General features: G+C 38.6%; 1 protein-coding gene across 10 annotated transcripts in view; it reads right to left on the bottom strand.

Moving 5' to 3' along the window:
• GADL1 (glutamate decarboxylase like 1) overlaps positions 1 to 21840 on the bottom strand; it is a 300401-nt gene that overhangs the window by 34071 nt on the left and 244490 nt on the right. For 8 of the 10 annotated variants that reach the window (XM_063636873.1, XM_063636874.1, XM_063636881.1 and 5 more), the window contains one exon: positions 20864 to 20953. In XM_063636873.1, coding sequence (XP_063492943.1) covers positions 20864 to 20953 — 90 coding nt within the window. Of the gene's footprint in view, positions 1 to 3650; positions 4035 to 20193; positions 20254 to 20863; positions 20954 to 21840 lie in introns of those variants that run through there. The other 2 variants (XM_063636894.1, XM_063636898.1) reach the window with 2 other exon arrangements.

The following is a 21840-nucleotide window of genomic DNA, read 5'->3' as shown; positions in this document are numbered from 1 at the left end:
TACCAGAATACACTAATAGCAAAGCTGCTCAGATTATCAGCAGTTCAGCAAAATCAAAAGGAATACCTGAGCTTAAGATGGAAGAGTCAGTTACCCAGTACCAATAAATGCAGATAACACTTACTGAGCATGTTACCATGTGCTGAGTACCATGGTGTTTATTCATTAACTCAAATGTTTTCTCAATTCCATGAGTTAGGTATTAAACCAATTTTATAGATGAAACTTCTCAAGATGCAGTAGCTTGCCCCAAAAGTGTCATAGCTTTCATAGTTTCCTGCACAGCCAAGAGCAAAACCAAATCTGGATGATACCAAATTACTCTCTCCAACCATCCGAACATCATGTCTTGGCTTTACTCAACATTCTTTTTGCCTTTGTAATACACGTTCCTATCTGCCAAGTACTATCACATACACAGTTGCACGAACCAAGTATGTATTCTTAGTGAACACCTTTGACAGCTTGGCGGAGCACTCCACTCTCTGAAGGGGAGCCCCTCCTTAGCTGATGAGTTTTCTCTGGGCTATTCTTTGCAGCCTCCCTCCAGCTCTTCCTTCCGTCAGATCTCCATTTCCTACACTTTGCTCCGTATTGCCTTTTACCTTTTTTCCTGTCTTCCCCTCTCAGGAAGAACCACAATGATTGTGCTTGAACTTTAGGATCAGATTGGCTCTGCTAGTAACTGACAAAAAAAAAAAAAACATGAGATGGTAACCATCTACTTCATAGAGGGTGGCTGAGAGGACTAAATGAGATTATATATGTAACGGGCTTAGCACAGTAAGATAACATGGTAAATGCTCAAATATAAATGTGGACCTTCTACGAATATATCGACTTGGTGGAAGAAGAGAGTAAAAACTATTCCTGGACTCTTATCACTGAGAAAAAGGTTTTCAAGAGGACTCCATTGTATTTCCATAAAGCAAGTTATTTATTGCCTCATAATGTACTTTCATAAACAGAATCCTAGGCCATCCTTGCCATTAGGCAGCACTTTGTAAAAGTTGGTACAGGTGTCACCCTTTTGATAGTCTTCCCTGAGCTTCCAGTGGAAAGATATAGGGGATTGATTCCATATTTATTCAATCTCCTCCTAAAGTCCCTTCCTGTATTGCAGAGGCTTACACATTTCCAAAACTCCCTTGCAGTTAGTCTGTTAGCCAGCCAGCTAGATATACCTGCACATAAGCCATAATTTCAAACTTGAGTTAGGTGGGAGAAGAGTCATAATGATTAAAAATCCGTTTTCTAGTGCAGATCACGATGGAGCTGGCTGGATTTAGTGCTGGAATCTCAAGGCAAATTCACAATTCGACAGGCCTCTGCAGATTGGAGCAGAAGCAGTAGCTCCCTGGGCAGCCCAGTTCTGGGGTAGGACTTAGACATTTGTCTCTAGCTCTCCCAGTGATTATGTAAATCTTTAATTCTCTATAAGTCTTTTTATTTCAAAATTAGAGTATATTCTACTCTCTGCACTTGATTTCTAAACAATAGCTAAGAGGAGCTCTTGCCCTTCTTTCTGTACCTCCAGTACTTGTTCCTGCTCATAATTCTTGTTACACTGGACATTTTATTACAGTAACTCTTAGAAACACTTCTTCAAGTTGAAAGCTTGATGGAAGATGCTATGTCATTTTCACCTTTGATATTTCCCATAGTGCTTGGCACAAAGAATTTGCTGAATTGAACTTGAGACATGTTCCCACAGTAACACTGTGGGTAAGCTAAAGCCTAATTTTGAATTGTCACTAGATGTTATTCCACGTTCTGTACATTGCTAAATTATGCCTAAACTTGTTTTAAAAGTGACCACCTTTTTGTGGTAGATTAGGTTCTTCAGAAATACGTATATGTATCCTCACTACTTCACTTCCTTGGAAGTAACATTTCCATGCTCGACTGACATTGGATTTGTGCATATGGCTAGATTTGGCTAACTGCAGTAGAGTATAGTCTCCAATCTTTTAAGGTTGGGCTTAGTTATGCGATTCACTATGGCCAAGCTAATGTCGGCAGATATTGATATAACAGACTCTCAAAATGCTCTTATGCAGCTGGGCTTGTGCTGTATGCCTCTGTCACTCTCATAAGAACATGCCTCAGACAGTTCAGTTGAAGAAAGAGATTCACGGAGCCACAGCCACTGCCAGCCAAGTCCAGCCTAAATTAGCTACCTAATATCTCCCTTTTACCTGCAGATGCATGAGTGATAAGTCTCATCACTAAAGTTTTGTGATTGTTTCACAGTGTTGTCAATAAGTCATGTTTTTTTTTTTTTTTTTGAGACGGAGTCTCACTCTGTTGCCCAGGCTGGAGTGCAGTGGCGCAATCTCGGCTCACTGCAAGCTCCGCCTCCCGGGTTCACGCCATTCTCCTGCCTCAGCCTCCCCGAGTAGCTGGGGCTACAGGCGCCCGCCCCCATGCCCGGCTAATTTTTTGTATTTTTAGTAGAGACGGGGTTTCACCGTAGTCTCGATTTCCTGACCTCGTGATCTGCCCGCCTCGGCCTCCCAAAGTGCTGGGATTACAAGCGTGAGCCACCGTGCCCGGCCAATAAGTCATGTTTCTAGAGAAACAAAGAATTCTTTCAAAGAAAACGATGTACCAGAAACAGAAGGCACACCCTGGTATTAAGTTTAACACTTCCCTCTAGGACACTTCCTTCCTGCACAATCATCTTCTTGGAGGTTCATCTCCTTCATTTCCATAACAATACATATTACTCATCCCCCAGTTACTTGCTGACTTGACCTTACATCTCTTTGTGCCTTATCAATAGATGTTCCTCAATTTTTGCTTGTCTTCATTAAGCTTTAGTCTTTTTAAATATCATTTTCAGGGACTTGTATCACTCTGAAACACCTAAATTCTGTCCAACCCTGAACTTTTTCTTAAGTCATAGCCACCAACTTCTAGCTACCAACAGACTGTCTAGCTGGCATTCCTCCTAACATCTTACATAAAACTCTCCAAACCACATCCAGTAATATTTCCTTAACTTACTCTTTTTCCTCTTACCATCTTCCAGGCCATCTATACACAAAATCTCAGTTATAGTTATCTTTCTCTCACCATACCAGACTCCAAATTTAATAATTACCACATATCTTAAGTGCTCTGACAAACATTCCAAAGGACTTACTTAGGTTAGTGAAGCTTCTAATTTGAAGGAATACTATTTGAAATCATTTTTGTAAAGCAATGAGTGATTTTGGTTATCTGACTTGGCCCTGAATTGGTTCTCTAATTTCGGGACTTCTCCACATGTTTTTCTTTAGCTGGGGGCAGGGTGATGGGCAGCATGTAGAGCCTCAAATATACATAAAAAGATGTCAAGTAGTCATTTGGTAGAAAGGAAAGGACATAGGGAAACTGGCCATTCCTGCTTCAACTATCAAAATTAAAGGCTGATGTCCTATGCTGTTCTCAAAAAAAAAAAAAAAAAAAAAAAGAAAAAAAAAATCTGGCTAATAAAAAATATAAGCAATATGTATCTAGACTGGCAAAGCAAGGATTAAAATTTACCATGCAGAACACAACCCACAAAACATTATGCAACCTAGTGTTATATCTTTTGAATGAAAAAAAAGCCATCGGTTTCATATAGACATTTAATGAAGGATCTCTGAAGAGACCCTGGATGTAAATCTTATATTGTATGCTTTATTTAATAAAATTCCAGCTTTCCTCTAAATCAGGCTATATTTCTATCACATTATACATTGTGAGAGATGTTCTATCATAGATAGCAATGAGAATTCAGAGTCTCCAGGGAGAAGACAGCTAGAACCTTTCAGAGCTCAACAAGCTAAGCTAAAATTGACTTTTATTTAGTGAATTCTAGGCATAAACAACTAAGTTAACCAAATACATGTGGGACTTATTGACAAAACAAGTAGCCAAGTCTTCTTCCAGGCACCCAGCGTCTGTCGGTGGCACACACACATTTTCGCAGTCAAGTCTTCTTCCAGGCACCCAGCGTCTGTCGGTGGCACACACACATTTTCGCAGTCAATTAACTACATAACCTGGGGGGATAGATATGTTTATTTTTTACTGCATAGTATATTTTAGCTCCTATACTAGCCAAATTTTTAGTGCAAAGGATTATTGGGTAAGCTTCCTTCCCTGACTCTGAAGCTGACCTTTGTTCTCTGTCCAGAAAGTCTGAGTCTAAACCAAACTTTATCCAATTGAAACTATCAATCCTCAGCAGTCTGTAGTAATCTTTGAAAAAGGAATGAGATTTTTTAGACATACCGGTTTGTGTGTGAGGGAAGTAGACAGAGAAAGTAACATTAGACCAGTAAGTAAAAAAATCTGGAACACTTTTTCTACTTTGTAATCACTATAGAGCATCCTCTCCACCCAGTAGCTCTACCAATTAGATTCAAACCTATGGTCAATATTTTGAATGGCAATCTTTGAAACAGCACAACACGTAAAAATGCTGCATTTCACAGGATATGTAAAATATGAAGTTTATATGCATGTGCATATGTATTATATGTATATAATATCTGGGGCCGTGGGAGGAGTGAGGAACTAATAGAGTATCTGGAACTAAGGCACAAAAGAGCCGAGACAGTGAGTACAGGTCTTGCAATGTGATCTGGGCAGGTGAGAGGTCTGGATGCAGGAGACAAAGTCTCCATCTCCAAATGCCTTGACTACCCTGCTTAGGAACTCATGTCTTATAGAGAAGGCAGCAGGAAAGTCTTTAGATAGTGGAATCGAAGGAGTCAATGGCTGTTTATATAAGGCCTCTAACTGTGGAGAGAGAGGGGCTTGGGGGTAGTGACAATGCTAGGAGTAAGTGAATTATGTTGAGAAAGGTTCATGACAGTAATCTAAGTGAGAAAAGAGAAGTGAGGACATATGCTTTAAAAGGCTTCCTTTTCTACCTGGTAATTCAATATAAGGTCCTTTGGAAGACTAAAGTTTTCATGCGATTTTTCTGAATTGTCACAGCATGGAAAAAATATGCAAAGCATATCTGAACTCATGTACTTCAACAAACTGACCTTCAAAGTCAGATTAGAAACTTAACATTTTTATAAAAAACTTAACTTTTGTGGGCACATAGTGGGCAACATAGTAGGTGTGTCTGATTCTGGGGGTACATGAGATGTTTTGATACAGGCATGCAATGTGAAATAAGCACAAGAAAAATGAGGTATCCATTCCCTCAAGCATTTATCCATTGAGTTGCAAATGTCCCAACCACACTTTTTAAGTTATTTAAAAACATATTTATTGAACAGTCACTTTATTGTACAAATAGGTCTCCTTCATTCTTTTTATTTTGGACCCACCAACCATGCCCACCTCCCCACCTCCCAGACCCCCACTACACTTCCCACTCTCTGGTAACCATGTTTCTAGTCTCTTCAATTGTTTTGATTTTTAGATCCCACAAATAACTGAAAACATGTGATGTTTCTTTCAGTGCCTTGCTTATTTCACTTAACATTACAATCTCCAGTTCCATCCATGTTTCAAATGACTGGATCTCATTCCTTTTTATGGCTGAGTAGTACTCCACTGTGTATATGTACCATACTTTATTCATCTGCAGGTGGACACTTAGGTTGCTCCTAAATCTTAGCTATTGTAAACAGTGCTACAACAAACATAGGAGTGCAGTTATCTCTTCCATATACTGATTTCCTTTTAGGTTGACTGTACCTATTTATGGTGCTACATAGATTTGTCAGTCATGTGTCAATTAAAAGTAAAACGCTGTATAAAGGTACACATACAAATTACATGTGTGTATATTTATACACATACCTACTCCTCAACTTACAGTGGGGTTACATGCCCGTGATCCCATCATAAATTGAAAGTATTGGCCAGGCATGGTGGCTCACGCCTATAATGCCAGCCCTTTGGGAGGCTGAGGCAGGTGGATCACAAGGTCAGGTGATGGAGACCATCCTGGCTAACATGTAACACCTGTTGCTACTAAAAATACCAAAAAAAAAAAAAAAAAAAGCTAAGTATAGTGGCCGGCGCCTGCAGTCCCAGCTACTCGGGAGGATGAGGCAGGAGAATGGTGTGAACCTGAGGTGGAGCTTACAGTGAACCGTGATCATGCCACTGCACTCCAGCCTGGGCGACAGAGCAAGACTCCATCTCGGGGAGAGGAAAAAAAAAATTATTGTAAGCCCAAACGGCATTTATTACACCTAACCTACCAAATATCACAGCTTAGCCCAATCTACCTTAAATATGCTCAGAGACTTAGACTATAGTTGGGCAAAATCATCTAACAGGAAGCCTATTTTATAATAAAGTGTTGCATATCAGAATTTATTGAATACCATACATTACATCAAAATTGCAACAGTTTCTCACATTGTAAAGTTGAAAAATCCTTAGGTCTAAGCATTGTAAGTCTTAAAGACCATATCTTTATATATCTATATCTCCATGTATAGATATTATAGATACACATAGTCAGCTTTTGACCAGAAAATTCTAAATGTGAAGATATCAGAAACTATCACCTTAAAATATGATTTGGTTATCTATATTTGAAAAATGACTTTATAAATCCTCTTGATAATACAAAGGAAAAAATCTTCCCGTTGACTTAACAGAAAGAATAAAATACTTATAGAATATTCCTATTAAACTAACCTCAAATCTCTAAATGAGGATACAGGATTTTAAAATATTCCGTAATTTAGTCAGAACAGCATAGAAAGTTTTAACATATTCATAAAAATGCAAATGCATATTATATATACTTTAATGATACATATTAACACTTTACTGAAGTGATTTTTATATTTCAACTTCATACAAAACAAAAAATTGCCTAAGATTTTTAAGTTTTTTTCAAAACTGAGGACATGAAGAAAAAAATTCTCTTAATTATAAAAAATTTTTAGATCTGAGTCATTTTCCCTACTCACATTGTAAGAAGATACACAGTGGAAACTAATTTCTAAGACATGATCTGATAGATTCTGGCATGTAGACTCTAAGAGAAACCCGCAAAACTTGTTAGATTACATTTAAACACAAAAGAAATGTAACTCAAGAAATATAACTCATAAGTAAAACTACAGGACCAGCGCACTATAAACTGAAAATCAAACTGAGCTTTTTTTCTGTAAAAATGGAAGGTAGAGCCAAGTGTAGTTACATTTTCTTTCCAACTATCTTTCAAACTAATCAGTCCCTCATTATAATTTTTCTAAGTCCCTTGCTGAGCACTTTATTAGAGAAATCACTCAAGAAGGATATGTCCCAAGCATCAAGAACAGTGGAACACAATAGATGCTCAATAAATATATTGTTTAATGAATAGACTTCACATGGGAACTTGCCTATCTCTGATCATCTTCTTACACTTAAGAATTGTTAACTCACATGATAGACATGATTAGTACCAAACTAAACTGCCACAGTATTCTAGTCCACCTCAGTACACTTAAGTGTCAGCTCACCCCAGGTTGTACTGACAATCTCCATTCAGAATTAGGCAGGTGATATTACAGTTGACTAAAGCAAGCTCTGCTGTGGTACTGCCAACATTTGAATTATCCTTACCCCTAAAAGAGTGAGGCACTACCATTTCTAGAACATCCTGCAAAGGGGGACACTTTCATAAGAAACAGTATAATCCAAGGACAGATTGCAGGAAAAGTCTGACAATGGAGGTGTAGCCATCTGTAGTCACAACTGCAAATTGAGTTTTTTTTTTTTTTTTCCCATTCTGAACTAATGATTTGGCCAGCAGAACCAAAACTAGATAGCAACTTACAACACTAACTCTGCTAGATTTACGCAAGACAGAGGAGGTAGTTCCCTCAAAGGCAACATTAGGAGAGCCATCAAAATGTTCATCTCCCCTAACATGTCTTCCTTATTAAGCTGTCCTTATCCTGAGAATTCCCCACACAGATCACCACTCATAAGAAGTGGTGGCTCTCAGCTCTTCCTGCATGTCAAAAGCCAGATAAAAAGATGATTCTAGGTTTTTACTGCAGACCAACTCAATCACACTTTCAGGATGAGTAGTCATATTCTGTAAAACTACAGGTGGGATAATGGACAAAGAACCAGGATGTCTTCAGGAAGCCACAATAAGCATATAAATTGCCCAAATTAAGTTCATGCCTTAACTTATTGATTCAGCAAAATATTTTTATGCATCTACTACATGATAGCAACATTGTTCTTGTATGTTTTCACAATCAACCCCATTAAACATCCAGTACCAGGGCTTGCTTCATGGGTGTGCAACCTGTGCAGCTGAACAAGGCCCTGCCCTCAGAAGGGCGTGCTTGGTTTAATGCTCAGCTGTCAGCATCTTAAAACTCTGGGTAATTTTGAAACAAGGAGCCCCACATTTTTATTTTGCGTGAGTTTTTGTACTAACCAGATTTGGAAGGGTTGAAACTCAAATATGACCCTAATGTGACACACTGTCCCCACCTTCATCTCCCCTGCAATCTACTGTATCATAGGGGAATTGTAATGCATCATCCCTATGCTAAAATTCATCAGCCATTTTCTCCAATGCATTGCATAATTTCTCACTGTGTCTCTCACCTCTAGCTTGACATAATCTTTTCCAACCCCCCCAATATTGCTTTACTATTGTAACTGCCAAGATGGGGGAAGAAAATGTGTCATAAGAATATATGAAAAGGGTACTTACACTCAGGTGCCAGGAAATAAGTCCTGGGAAAGCTGAGAGGCTGACCTTCCAATTTTAAATTGGAGTCAGACATAAAAATTGACTGTATTGGTTAAATGATATTGGTTAAAAGCTATAAACGGCTTACAAAAGATTGCATCATTCTCCATTCAGAGGAGGAAACAAGTATATATCTGGGGCCTCCAGGAGGAAATTGAACATGGGGCACCAAGAATGAAGGAGGTGGTAGAATATAGGTACAAGACACCAGGGATAAAAGCAGAGAAAATACTAGGAGGTAGGAATGCTAAATTCACTCTTATTAACCCTGAGCACCAGGGATGTCTTCAAGACGTGTAACCAGCACAGTCACACAAGCTCCTGAGCTGACAAGGGCCCCGTGCTTGGTAATGCTCCTACTGTTGCCATCTTGAAATTTTTAGTAGTTTCTGGAAAAGGAACCCCACATTTTTACTTTACATCAGGCTCTGCAAATTATGTAGCTTGTCCTACTTAGCACTATGTAAAGTGGTTTTACATGTACTGTCCTATTTAGTCCCTGAAAATCCATAACATATCATTACTGTGATTTTTTTCTCTTCATGAGGAAACAGGTATGGAGTGGTAATGTACTTTACCAAAAGGCACACCACAAAGATGAAGCCAGAACTTTCATCTGGGTTTTTTCTGACTGCCAAGCCAGTGTGTTTTTAATGACAGTGATAGGCTGGCTTTCCAAGTAAAGACAGGAGCAGGTGGCTCAGTCAGCTAGACGGCAGGGGACATAAATAGGATTAGCAGAGGACAAGGTAAAGAAGGTTGAGTAAATCACTGTAGTCCCTGAATGATTATAGACTCTTTCCTATGGGACAAGGGGAAACATGAGTGACATATTGAGAGCTGGACTTTAGGAAGTCTCTTGTGAATAGTGTTAAGGTATTTTGTTAAGCAAACAAAAAGGCCATGGAGAAGATATCTGGAGCTCATATAGTCCTTCAAATATGAGGTAACAGGATGAATAATGAAAGCTAATGTTTATCAAGCATTTACTCTGTGCCAGGCACTATTCTAAGCACTTTACAGTATTTAAGCATTATACCAGTCAATTCCCATCAAAGTTCTATGAGGTAGGTAGTTTTTAAATATCCTCGTGTTATTGATGGAAAAATGAAAGGAAAGCAAGTTTCAGTAACTTGTTCATGGTCATGCAGCCAGTGAGTGGCAGAGACATTATTAACTCTAGAATCAGTGATTTAATCTTCAATAAGAATGTTTAAAAGAAGTCATTAACTTAAAGGGTTCTAAAACACATATAAAAACTAAAAATACTATTAAAGAATGCTATTTTACAAAGGATCCAGGAGGATAGTTTTGGCAGATTTAAGAACCTATCGTAAAGGAAAGCCATTTAAGTCCTTTGGTTCTTGGCACAAAAACAAACGCAGATCAACAGAACAGATTGGAAAACTGAAATAGTTTTTAAAATTGTAACACATAAGACCCTTATAATAAAGTGTTAGGAAGAATTAATTAGAAAAACTTGATAATACTTTGAGGAAATGATCAGGTTAGATTCATACTTTGCATGGTACACTAAAATAACCTCTACGTGGATTAAGGATTTAAATACAAAAAATTGAATGACAGTAAAGCCAGCAGGACATGGAATAGAATATCAGGTTTATGAGAAATCAGTAACTTCAGCTTTGAAGCAGTGGAATAAATTATGAAGGAAAAGATTGACAGATTTGAATACATAAAAAATTTAAAACCTCTGTGCAATGAAAAAACAGCAAGACTAAATACAAAGGACATTATCCTGAAGGCCATATTTGCATTCCATGCTACAAAGACAGCTTTAAAACCCAAACCATGTTACCCTTAATTCAAATTTATAAGGAAAAACATCAGATCTCAAAATATAAATACTCAAAATATGAGAATGAATACACTGACAATCAGAAAAGAGAAATTGCTCAGCCTACCAACAATTAATAAATATGTGCAAAATAAACTTGAGATAGGATTTTACCTTCTAAATAACTCCCCATACCCCCCTTATCCTTATAACACCCGACGTTGTCAGAGTTAGATTGAACCTTGTGCACTCTTTCCTTACTGCTGGCATTGTAAATGTATACAGACTTAAAAATTAGTAATACAAAGCTAATCAGGCTCAAAGCTGCATGAGTTTTTTCATAGTCAGCAATTAAATTTTGAGCACTTTATCTTCTGGAAATAATAGCAAAAGCAGATGTGAGCAAAAGATGGTCATCTGTTATTGTTTACAATAGCAAAATCCTGGAAACCTAAATGCCCCAAATTATGAGAATGGTTTTATAAATTATGAGAGGGACTACTTGTTTATAGAGGGCAAGCCATTTGAAGATTATTTCCAGGAGTTTGGTCCAAAGGGATGAGGAAAGAGAAAGTGAAGTAGCTTGAGGGGAAAACAACATTAAGGAAAAACTGTCATTTCTTTCACTGAAGCCTTGGACATATTTATCAATTGGGGGGACAAGATATTAGAGGAAATAAGAATGAAATCTTCAGAAGGAGAGAGGGAGGGAGAGGGGGAGAAGGAAGAGAGTGGCGAGACTGGAGGTGCAAAGACCTCTGAGGCACAAAGAAGCCTCAAAGGCAAACGTGGAAAAGTTTGCTTTGGAGACAAGGGATGTGACTTCCTCTGAGATAAAGATGAAGAAAGAAACATTTGAAGTGAAGAGAAGGAACTATTTGATCCTCTGAGAATTTCTGACTTATGTGAGTCTTTCCTGGTCTGGCAGAATCAGATACCCCTGACACCTGTGATGCTGTAATTCTATAACATTTTCACAGCATTTGTTCACTCCGCATTTAGTGTCATTTTCCAGCTGTGAATGAAAATGTGAGCAAAAGTGCCACCAGGGGGCAGGCTGGGCACTGGCAAAAGGACTTCAAAGAGACCATGGAAAAAAAAGTCTTTTCCTTTCAGCCCAGGGGTCCATTCTTTGTTTTTGCAACAACAAATACTGCATCAAGTCCAGAGCAATTTCCTTAATGGTTGTATGTATGGATTTTGCTCCATAAACTCAAGTGTGCAAGAAATGTCACAGTACTGTACTTTATTTTCTCTAAATAAAATTAAATCCAACGACAAGCCACCATCCTAGGCAAGGCTGAAAGTTACTCAGTCGTTATTACAGCTCCCACAGCGCCAAAGGATTCTGTAGAGATAATGAGGATCTTATTCAGTGCTCATATTTAGGTCATTGGTTCATCCAGCAACTAGTGAAATACCTATGACCTGAACCAACATGATGTCTTGGTACATGGTGACAGTGCTGTATCCTTATCTGTTAGGATATGGGCAGAAGTTCCAATGTCTGTAACACACATGCACACACACACACCGATACCTCCTTAGGTTACGCAAAACAGGGAAGCTGAGGATGATTCCTATCTGTAGAAATTCTGTCTCCTGCACCCTCCTCTGGCTTGAGGGAAATTTCCCCTGCTTCTCCCTGTGCCTGCCTCTTTGTCTCCTCTATGGTCTAATCATGGGCCAGCTTAGGCTACCAGAACATCTAGGAAGATAGACATCTTCAGAACACACAAACCTCAGGAGAAGGCATTGAAGCCCAGAGGCCCCGTCTAGTTCTTGGAATCAGGAAAGGAGAAAACACAAGATCAAAATGTACCCACACCCATATGTCTAAACTGTGTTGCCACATTTGCCACAAGGTTACTGTCCTTAAAACACCCACTTGACAGGTCTGACAGTATGAGACAGTTATCTTCTGGTAGATGACAGAGCTCAAGCATCCCTCAGTCGATAGTGGGCCAATCCCAGAACTGCTGTCATGGAGGAGCAAAGATGAAGGGACAAACTCTCATCTTGAGGAGCTTCCAGTGACACACAGGTAATCAAGGACTGATTAATTTAGGTAAGAATTGGAAGCTAAAAGTCTGAAGGCCAGATCCCACTGACAAATGTATATTACACATTTCTAAATCATTTGCCAATATTGAAAACATTAAAAACAAAGGGTTCATGTAAGCATCTGTATATTATCTAGCTTCTCTTAAAAAAGGACCTGGCAACCCTGGCCTGCATTCCTGCATGGCAGTCATGATTAGGAGCTGAGTAGAGGTTGTTCCCTTTAGCTGGGACCAATACACCTCAGTGTATCACAGTCCCCATCACTCCCTACTATGTTTTGCTCAGGTTCCTCTCATTTATGCTACTTGTCTAGCTTCTATATGTATTTGGGTTTGCAACTCGACTGAGTAAACCAAATCAGACACAGTGGTAAGTGGCCCATAAGCATTAATTAAGCTTCTGCTTTTCCTCGATGTTCACCCTGATATATTTGGGAATTCAGAATTATTTCACGTAGACCTTACATGAACAGACACTAAAACAGACTTAAGTGATATACTTGGCTCATGTGCAAATATTATACAGAAAGCCAGTGGCACTCCAGTACAGAGAATAGTATACTCATGCCTCACGTATGTGTGCAGAACAATAGATGTTCATGAAATGCAGATTTAGCTGTGTTCCTTGGCCTCATTTCCCATGACTGTCATCGAGGGTGCCCAGTGGATCAGTCGGTCACAAGTGAACAAGTGTTTACTGTTGTGAGCTGTGGGTGGCCACTCCCATGAAAATTCCTCTGAGAGAACGTCTCATCCTAACCTCAGGCCCGTGAGCTCAGAGATGGTCTCATCCCTGACCTCAGGCCCGTGAGCTCAGCCTCAGCCTGTAGAAATGCCAGCTTCATTCTTCTCTATTTCAATTTTCAAGAGATAGGCTAAACTCAGAACTTATGCCCCAATAAATTAGAACAGTCCAACAGAAACAAGAGAAGGGAGGCTGTTAAGGAAAGAAAAAAAAACTTATAATGAGGGCATCTGTACTTATCTGGCTTTTCTGGAGAGTTCAAGTTACTATGCATAAAACACTTATATCTATGAAAATGTTTAAAGACCACAAAACAATATATTAATCAGCAAATAAGCAAAGTAATAACAAATTTTATGCATTGAAAGATGCTATTAAATACAAAGGAAAACTCATCACGAACTTCCCCTTAAACATGTGCATGCAACAAGAATTTTATTGGAGCTTTTGTTGGTTGAAATTGTATAAATCCAGTGGAGTACATTTAGACAACAATTAACAACTGGAAAAGAGATGAACATAAAAGTGAGAAAAGTACTGAGTTGAGTATGCCCTGCCCTTCAGCTGAAGGAACACTCCAGCTTCTTCAGCAGATTGCTGAAGCTGGCCATAATTATTTCAGAAGTACCTAAGTGGCTTCTTGACCCTTAGTTGCAGAATGGCATAAGAACAAAACTGATTACCATTAGAATGCATGACAAATCATACATATCTCTACCTGACAGAATACTTAAGACAACATTTTATCCTTAGGTTTTAATAGTTTGGGGAAAGAGCACACGATATCTACAAAACGCAGGACATTCATTAGTTAAGCATTCTTGAAATCTACATGCCAGCCACTATCCAAATAAGGGGAGCCTCTTAAGTCATATTTAGAACTATTTTCTTTAAAAGCACTTTGATATTAGACTCTTTAAACAAATTTCAAAGTACAGCTTGAAAGTGAGTTGATAACTACTAAGAAACAGGATTTTTGAAGGATATACTATAAATTCTGTAGCATAAGGTTTTTGAACATTTTTTAAAGTGCTGCACTTTTAAAGACACAGGTGCTTTTAGTTCACAATCCAAAAATGAGTGAATATACTAATGTCAAAGACAATGACAAAATCAGAGTTCTGAAAAATACACCGAAGCTTTCAATTGTTGTGAACTCGTGAACATGTGCGCATGTGTGTATGCATATCCTATGAGTCCCTAAGAGATCAGGAGTCATATACAGAATTGCTGTTAGAGCGGCTAGAAATAAGTCCAGATACTAGACATGCAAAAAGACATTCAGGAAATAAATGGGGCAAGGAAAGAGACACAAAATCCTCCCAAAAATCCAAAGCAGCAGCCTGTGTGGATGTCTTCACTGTGAGGTTTCTACGGAAGCACATCACCCTGCTCAGATTATACAGTCTCATCTTCAAGTGCCGTTAATCAGAAACCTGCCAGGGAGAATACTAAATTCTTTCTAAAGATATCTGGAATATCAAGTTGTATCACCAAACAATAAAACCCGTCAAGTAGATTTTAAGATTTATTTCCCCTCTACTAATTAAGGAGAAAGGAGCCTGTTATAAATGACTAATATTAGTCACAACTATGCAGGTCAGCAAATGAAAGAAAAGTTGAAATAACCATAAATGAATACGAAAAGACAGCTTGTTACTTTTAAGAATGTAAATTTTATTGGCATATTGTACTTATTTATGAAATATTGACAAAAGAGGAAATCTTCTACATCAGAATACCGAGTAATGATGGGGCAAAACAAACTAGTAGAATTTTCAATTATGTTCTCTGGGTCTAATATTTCCCATCTTATCTTTGCATTCTATCCTCAACTTCCTCATCCTCAATATCTGATCACTATGAGGCAGCTTCAGAAGAAGCAAAGATACAACCTTATTTCAGGAAGTTACTTTAGAAAGCAAAGTATAGGACTGGGTGCGGTGGGTCATGCCTATAATCCAAGCACTTTGGGAGGCCGAGGTGGGTGAATCATGAGGTCAGGGGTTTGAGACCAGCCTGGTCAACATGGTGAAACCCCATCTCTACTAAAAACACAAAAAATTAGCGGGGCGTAGTGGTGAGCAGCTGTAATCCCAGCAACTCAGGAGGCTGAGGCAGGAGCATCGGTTGAACCTAGGAGGCAGAGGTTGCAGTAAGCCAAGATTGTGCCACTGCACTCCAGCCCTGGCGACAGAGTGAGACTCCGTCTTAACAAAACAAAAGCAAAGTGTAACTCTAACCACACTACCAGAAGCTTTCAGGGAAACCGAGGAAGCCTATTGAAAATCACTATGAACCACCACTAGCAATGTGTCTAAACTTAAAACCAATGCAGATACTGTGTGTATTGTAGCAAGGAGGGAGAGATGGGAAGGAATGACATATTGGACACAATACCTGGGAACATGTCATGAGAGAAAATAGTTTGCAAGCTAATTGATTGAACATTGTTATAATCATGATCCTTAGAGTGGTACAAGAAGAAAATATTAAAACATTTTCATATTTAAAACTTTAAAATTCATCCTTATAAAAACTTTGTTACTTTAGAAATATAGCATGTAGATTTAATACGTGTAGATAATTTTAAAATGGTAAAAACATACCATATTGGGATTAATGCTAATTTTTTTGTGGCCCTTGGGGGAATACATGGTTAAAACCTGGATAACTTTTTGTCTAGGTAAAGCACTCAAGGAAATCTGTGGCTTCATTGGATCAATTACTTCACTAAGGTATCTCATTTTAATATTGTTGTTTTCACAAACATACATTAATTATAGAATTTTCAAATTGCAGAGAAATATAAAAAATCACCTACAACTTTAAGAATATTTTGGCACCTCTTATGCATCCTTAAAGCATACACAGTATTTTATATGTACTTAAGTATGTATATTTAAGCATAACATTTCGATATTAGTGTCATACTACAGTGGCTGTTTTAAACCCCTTTTTAAAATATGAATTATTTTGAAACACAATCTTGTCTGGACACTAGAAATTTATTTATGTACTAAAATTTAGCCAGTTCTCTATAGTTGAATAGTTTCTTCTGAAGTATTTGCCATTTTAAAATGCCTCTGAATGTCTTAGCTTCTTCCCCATATTTCTATAACTTTTTAATACACTTTTAGAAAAGGAATTGCTGAAGGAAAAATGAAACTAAGATATTTGATAAGTTTTATAAAGTTGCTTTTCAGAAAAATGCTACAAAATTTACCCATGAACAGCTTACAGGAGTCTCCTGACACTCACCAACAGTAGACAACATCAACATTTAAAAGCTACAGTGATTTGTCAATTTGACTAGTGAAAAATATCCATTACCCAGTTTCCAGTGTTTCCTAACTCCTCCGGCCCAATTTACTCAGTACAGAAAGTCACATGTGTTGAGTTAGAAAAGTGCCTTAGGACTGACATGGAGGGCTTTGGATGCCAAAGAGACAAGATTCGATTGGTAAGATTTTATCCTGTGAGACAGTGGTTCTCAAGGAAATGGTACAACATTCCTAGGGAACACCTAGGAAATTTGGGTAAATGCTTTGGATTTTCATGATTTTGAGGGGGTTGCTACTGGCATTTAGTAGGTGGAGACCAGAGGTATCAGCTGCCCTGCACTGTGCAGAGCAATCTTGAGTGACATTGAACTGTCCTATGTTTTACACAACTTTCAAATGTCCTAGTAGAAATGCATGAGGTAAGAAGCCTGGTTATAATTATTCAAGCACAAAACCTAACTGTTTTACATACCAATGCCAAATATTTTGTGGCCGTTTTTAATAGTTTTCTACTACCGTGTAAAGCAAGGGAAAATGATTTCTTCAGAGTATTCGCAAAAGTTGTACTTTTCAAAAATTATGAACATCATTAATACCACACTGTTGCTGTTATTTTCATCACTAACATCACCTACTTATAATAGTCTGCATTCATAAAGAGCCTACATTCAGTGTGTTTCTAAGAGTATATGCAAGAATCTTATCACTTCCTTATGTATTCCAATACTGTCATGCTCAAGTATTTATATAATAAAACTTAAACTTTCATACTGTGTATAAAGTCTTATGTTTGCCTTTTACAAAACTGTATAGGGAGGTCATGTATTTCATTGGTTTCATTTTAGGAGAGTAAAGGGTATATTATTCTCCTAAATATTATGTTTACTATAAATAGTGGTCATTGACTCTGACAGGGTTGAGAACTGTTGCTATATGGGACTAGGGGACAGGAAGTAAGTCAGAGACTTCCAGCAGAAGAGTGACATGATGAAGCAGAGATGGAGGTAAAGACGGGCTGACAGTAAAGAAAATAAACTGGAAAAGGAGAGATGGCAGGAGGCAGAGACCAGAAAAGAGACAAATACAATCTAGGTAGGGAAGTAATGAAGACCTAAGATATCATAATGAGTGAGAGTTAGAAAGAGGAGGATTTTTATGGAGGGCATCTCAAAAAGAGAAGTCACTGGAACTCGGTGATCCGGTATCACAGAATGTCATTGTATTGTTAGGCCACAGAGTGATTGTCTTCTCAAATAGTCTCATGTATGTGCACATACTTGCAAGCATACATATGCGCTTATATCCTCCAACTCTCCAGATTCATTACCAAATAATCCCTCTCCCCTTCTGCTGCCAAATGGAAGATTTATCACACCAGCGATTCTGAAATCTGACAGCTCAACCTGACATTAGTCTGAATCAGAGGGCAAAGCCTTATTTATTTGTGATTCTCTATCCAAGATAAACCCTGAAATAAATTTCAAGTGTGCTTTAAGTACACTACAGGTTATAAATCATATACTTGCATTCTCATTCTACAGTAAGCATAAAACCACGTAAACTATGTATATACATAAATCTCCCTTCCCCCTTGCCAAATTCATGCACACACCCCGACTTGCAGGGAGAGAATGATAGGAAATTAAGAAACTCAGGACCAGTAATAATTTGTCTGCAGCATGCCTTTTTTCTATTCAGTAGCAACTATAACAAATGAAGTTGTTACTAGATCAGGCAAGGGGAAACCATGGTTGCAAATGGCAGAAAAGCATTTCCAAAATTAAGGGATGGAGAGTCCAAGATGGCTGACAGTAAAGAAAATAAACTGGATATTTACAGTATGATCATCCATTTTGGCAAATATTGGGGATAAAAGAGAATGGGAATTTTAAGATAAAAAGTGCATTACAGGCCGGGTACGGTGGCTCATGCCTGTAATCTCAGCAATTTGGGAGGCCGAGGCAGGTGGATCACCTGAGGTCAAAGCCTGGCCAACATGGTGAAACCCTATCTCGAAAAAAATACAAAAATTTAGCTAGGTATGATGGTGGGTGCCTGTGATCACAGCTACTCAGGAGACTGAGGGTGTGGGAATCACTTGAACCTGGGAGGCAGAGGCTGCAGTGAGCAGAGATCATGCCATTGCACCCCAGCCTGGGTGACAGAGCAAGACTCCATCTTGGAAAAAAAAATGCATTATATTCTGTATTATCTGAGATTAGCTTATATATATCCATACTCAATTTCAATTTTTCTAAAAACAAACATAATGAGTCTATCTAGTTATTCTAATCCCTGTCAGTCCAACAGTACTAAGACACAAATATCATATTCTTCATTGTTTTTCTTAAACAATTTCTAGCTTAGTGAGAAAAATGGTGACCATATCTTTCTCAACTTGTAATTTCTTTCTCTACCCTACTAAAAAATGTCAGCCACATCCCATCAAAGTGAAAAAATGTTCCTCTAAACTTCACCACTAAATTTTCACATTGTCCAGTTCCTGTTTCTCTTCAAGGGTAACTTAACATCTGAAATGTATTCTTAAGCACTTTGCTATTTTGTGTGTGACAGAAATACAAGACACAAAGTCTATGCTAACTGCCTGAAATGGATATGGGCACAGATATAATACCATCCATCTCTCCCCATCTTTGCTACCTGATATAGGGTTTGATAATAGATGACCAATACAGAATACACCTCTTATGTTACAGGTTAGGAGGTCTGAGCCATGAACAAACAGAAAATGACCTGAAGCTAAAAGGACATGCTGCCAAGTGAGGCAATCAGTGACCATGACTTAAAGGCTATGCTCTGCCGTCTTCCTTCTAGTTAGACTGGGGCAAAAATCCCAAGCTTTCTGCCATGGAAGACAAGGCTCCATGACCCCCTCCCTCTGCCTGTTACTCTTCTCACCTCCCATCACTGCTTCTTTGCACCCCTGTGATCTTTGAATCACATTCTCCTCTCTTGAGCCTGAGTTCTCATGCTGTGATTCTTCCTGGGATCCACTTCTTTACAATTGTCCCCTGACTGGCATCTGCTTATTGCTCATGGGGTAGATACCCTTTCTCTCTACTTTCACTGCAAACAGTTAATTTCCATTCAGGTACTTCTTGGTTACCTCGCGATTGTCCCTTTACTCATTGTCTCTGGGAATATTGAGTTTCTCAAGGGCAGAGACACGTCCTTTTGATGTTTGTATTTCCAGTGCATAGTATAGTGGACGCTCAACAAATGTTTGTCACTTACCTGAGTAGGGAGTTTTTTGTTTGTCTTCTAAAGGGCAAATAGGCTATGGACCACGAAAATTGCCAAAAACAAAAATCATTTTTCCCCTGAGGGTAAGGAGAGGTTTGCAAGTCAGAGCTTTACTAACCAGGGTCATAAAGTCAGCTATGCTGACTTGAATCCCACTCAAGAGGTAGGAAATTGCCTGATTTTGATGGTGCTAGCCCATAAGAACTTGCACTCTACATGTCACGGCCACGTAATCCCCAGTGGAGCTCCCATGGGTTCACTTTCAACATGCATTATGTTCATATATCTGGAAAGTGGGATCAAGTAGTGTTACTCACGAGACTCCATAGTTCTTGGAAATCTGGATTAGAGGCAGGATTATAACTGGCAGGACCGTGCTAGGAGTAGATGAGGCACAAGCAGTCACTGGAGTCTGGGGCCTCTCCTCACACTGTATCATCAGCCCTGACAGCTGTGTATGAAGACACTTCCAAGCACATTTTCGATGATCAGCTGAAACCCACTGCTAGCATCTCTTTTCTCTTTTATGTAATCCCCTTGGGTGTAAGACATAGGGCCTTTGTTGAAGACAGAAGGTCTCACGCTTACAGAAAGTATCAGATTTAGACTTCTAACATTATTTCCAAGTAAGGTGATGCAACAGACAGATGCAGTAGCAGAGTTGAAATAAGTAGTCATTCATCACACAACTTTAACCTTGTGTCCCATGACCAGATGGCACTTCCTGAAGTACACTGTGAGCCAGAACTTCTAACAAACTATCTTAGGAACAACCTAATTGTTTTGGGTGTGTGTGTCAACCATGTTAATTTGTTAAATGTAAAAAATGTCTACAACTGCTTGCCCTGTCATTACTTTTTAACGAACTAGAAGACACTTCTCTAGATAAGAGGGCCTAGCAAGCACAGAATTATTTATAGGATCAACAGATAATGTGCACTGAATCTACTTCATCAAAAAGAAAAATACCATTTGCTTATTACTTACCAAATTAAGTTTTGCCCAGAACTCGGGTCCTTCTTCCATCTCTCTGAGGCTCGGTGGAATGTACCAAAAGCAAATATTGGCATATTCAGGCTGAGAATTAGAAAAAATATAAAGTTGTTTGTTATCCTAAGATTTATCTTGGAATGCAATTACTTTTAGCTAGTTTCTTCAAGAGTTATGTGTATAAAATTTTAACATATCAGAATCTTACAGAGTAGCAATCCCTTCTGCCTTCTGCTAACATCCGCTTTAAAAAATTTCTTCTCCATGGTATGCACCTAGCAGGTTCTCTTTCATCTTAAAAAATGTGCAAAGATCAGGAAAAAACAGTAAAGTCTGAAGCTGACTCAACCCAGCTCTGATCGTCAGTTAGTGCCTGCTTACATACATGCTCAGAGATGCCTTGGATCCTCTCTCTCCAACACTGATCCTTAAGTTATTTGCTATACCATCATAGGTTTCCAATAATTATTTTTCTTAAGGCAGCCAAAGTTGGCCCCTATACCTGGCAAATGCAAAAGCTTTGATTACCTGTGAGTTGATAGCAGCATGACATGCTTGGGCTTCGCTAACCAGCACTACTATGACCCTAGCCAATACTGCTTTTGAAAATAGAGCATCACCTTGACTCCCAGCTCTCAAATATCAGTAAAAGTACGAATTAGCTAGGAGACCTATTCAAAATGTAGATTCTGAGTTCCTATGTTCAAAATGCCCAATGTCTAAGTCCATCCTAGAAAAGGCTAAAGAATTGGCATTTTATGAAGCATGTCAATTGATTCTGAAGTGGGCAGTTTATGTTCTACACTAAGTAATCATAACCCAGTTATCTTCCCTGCCAGTCTGTTTTTCTATTAGACATGACTTGCTTAAACATGGGACTTGTATTCTAACAGGCTTTAGCCCAGCCTTTGTCACGCAGACGAGGCTTTGTCCTCACTGGACAAAAACATAGGCAATGCGATGACCAAAAGACT

Source organism: Symphalangus syndactylus, chromosome 1 (assembly GCF_028878055.3).
Source record: "Symphalangus syndactylus isolate Jambi chromosome 1, NHGRI_mSymSyn1-v2.1_pri, whole genome shotgun sequence".
In the NCBI taxonomy this organism is placed as follows: Eukaryota; Metazoa; Chordata; class Mammalia; order Primates; family Hylobatidae; genus Symphalangus; species Symphalangus syndactylus.
The sequence above is the reverse complement of the archived record's forward strand: the minus strand, read 5'-3'. Positions and strand labels throughout refer to the sequence as shown.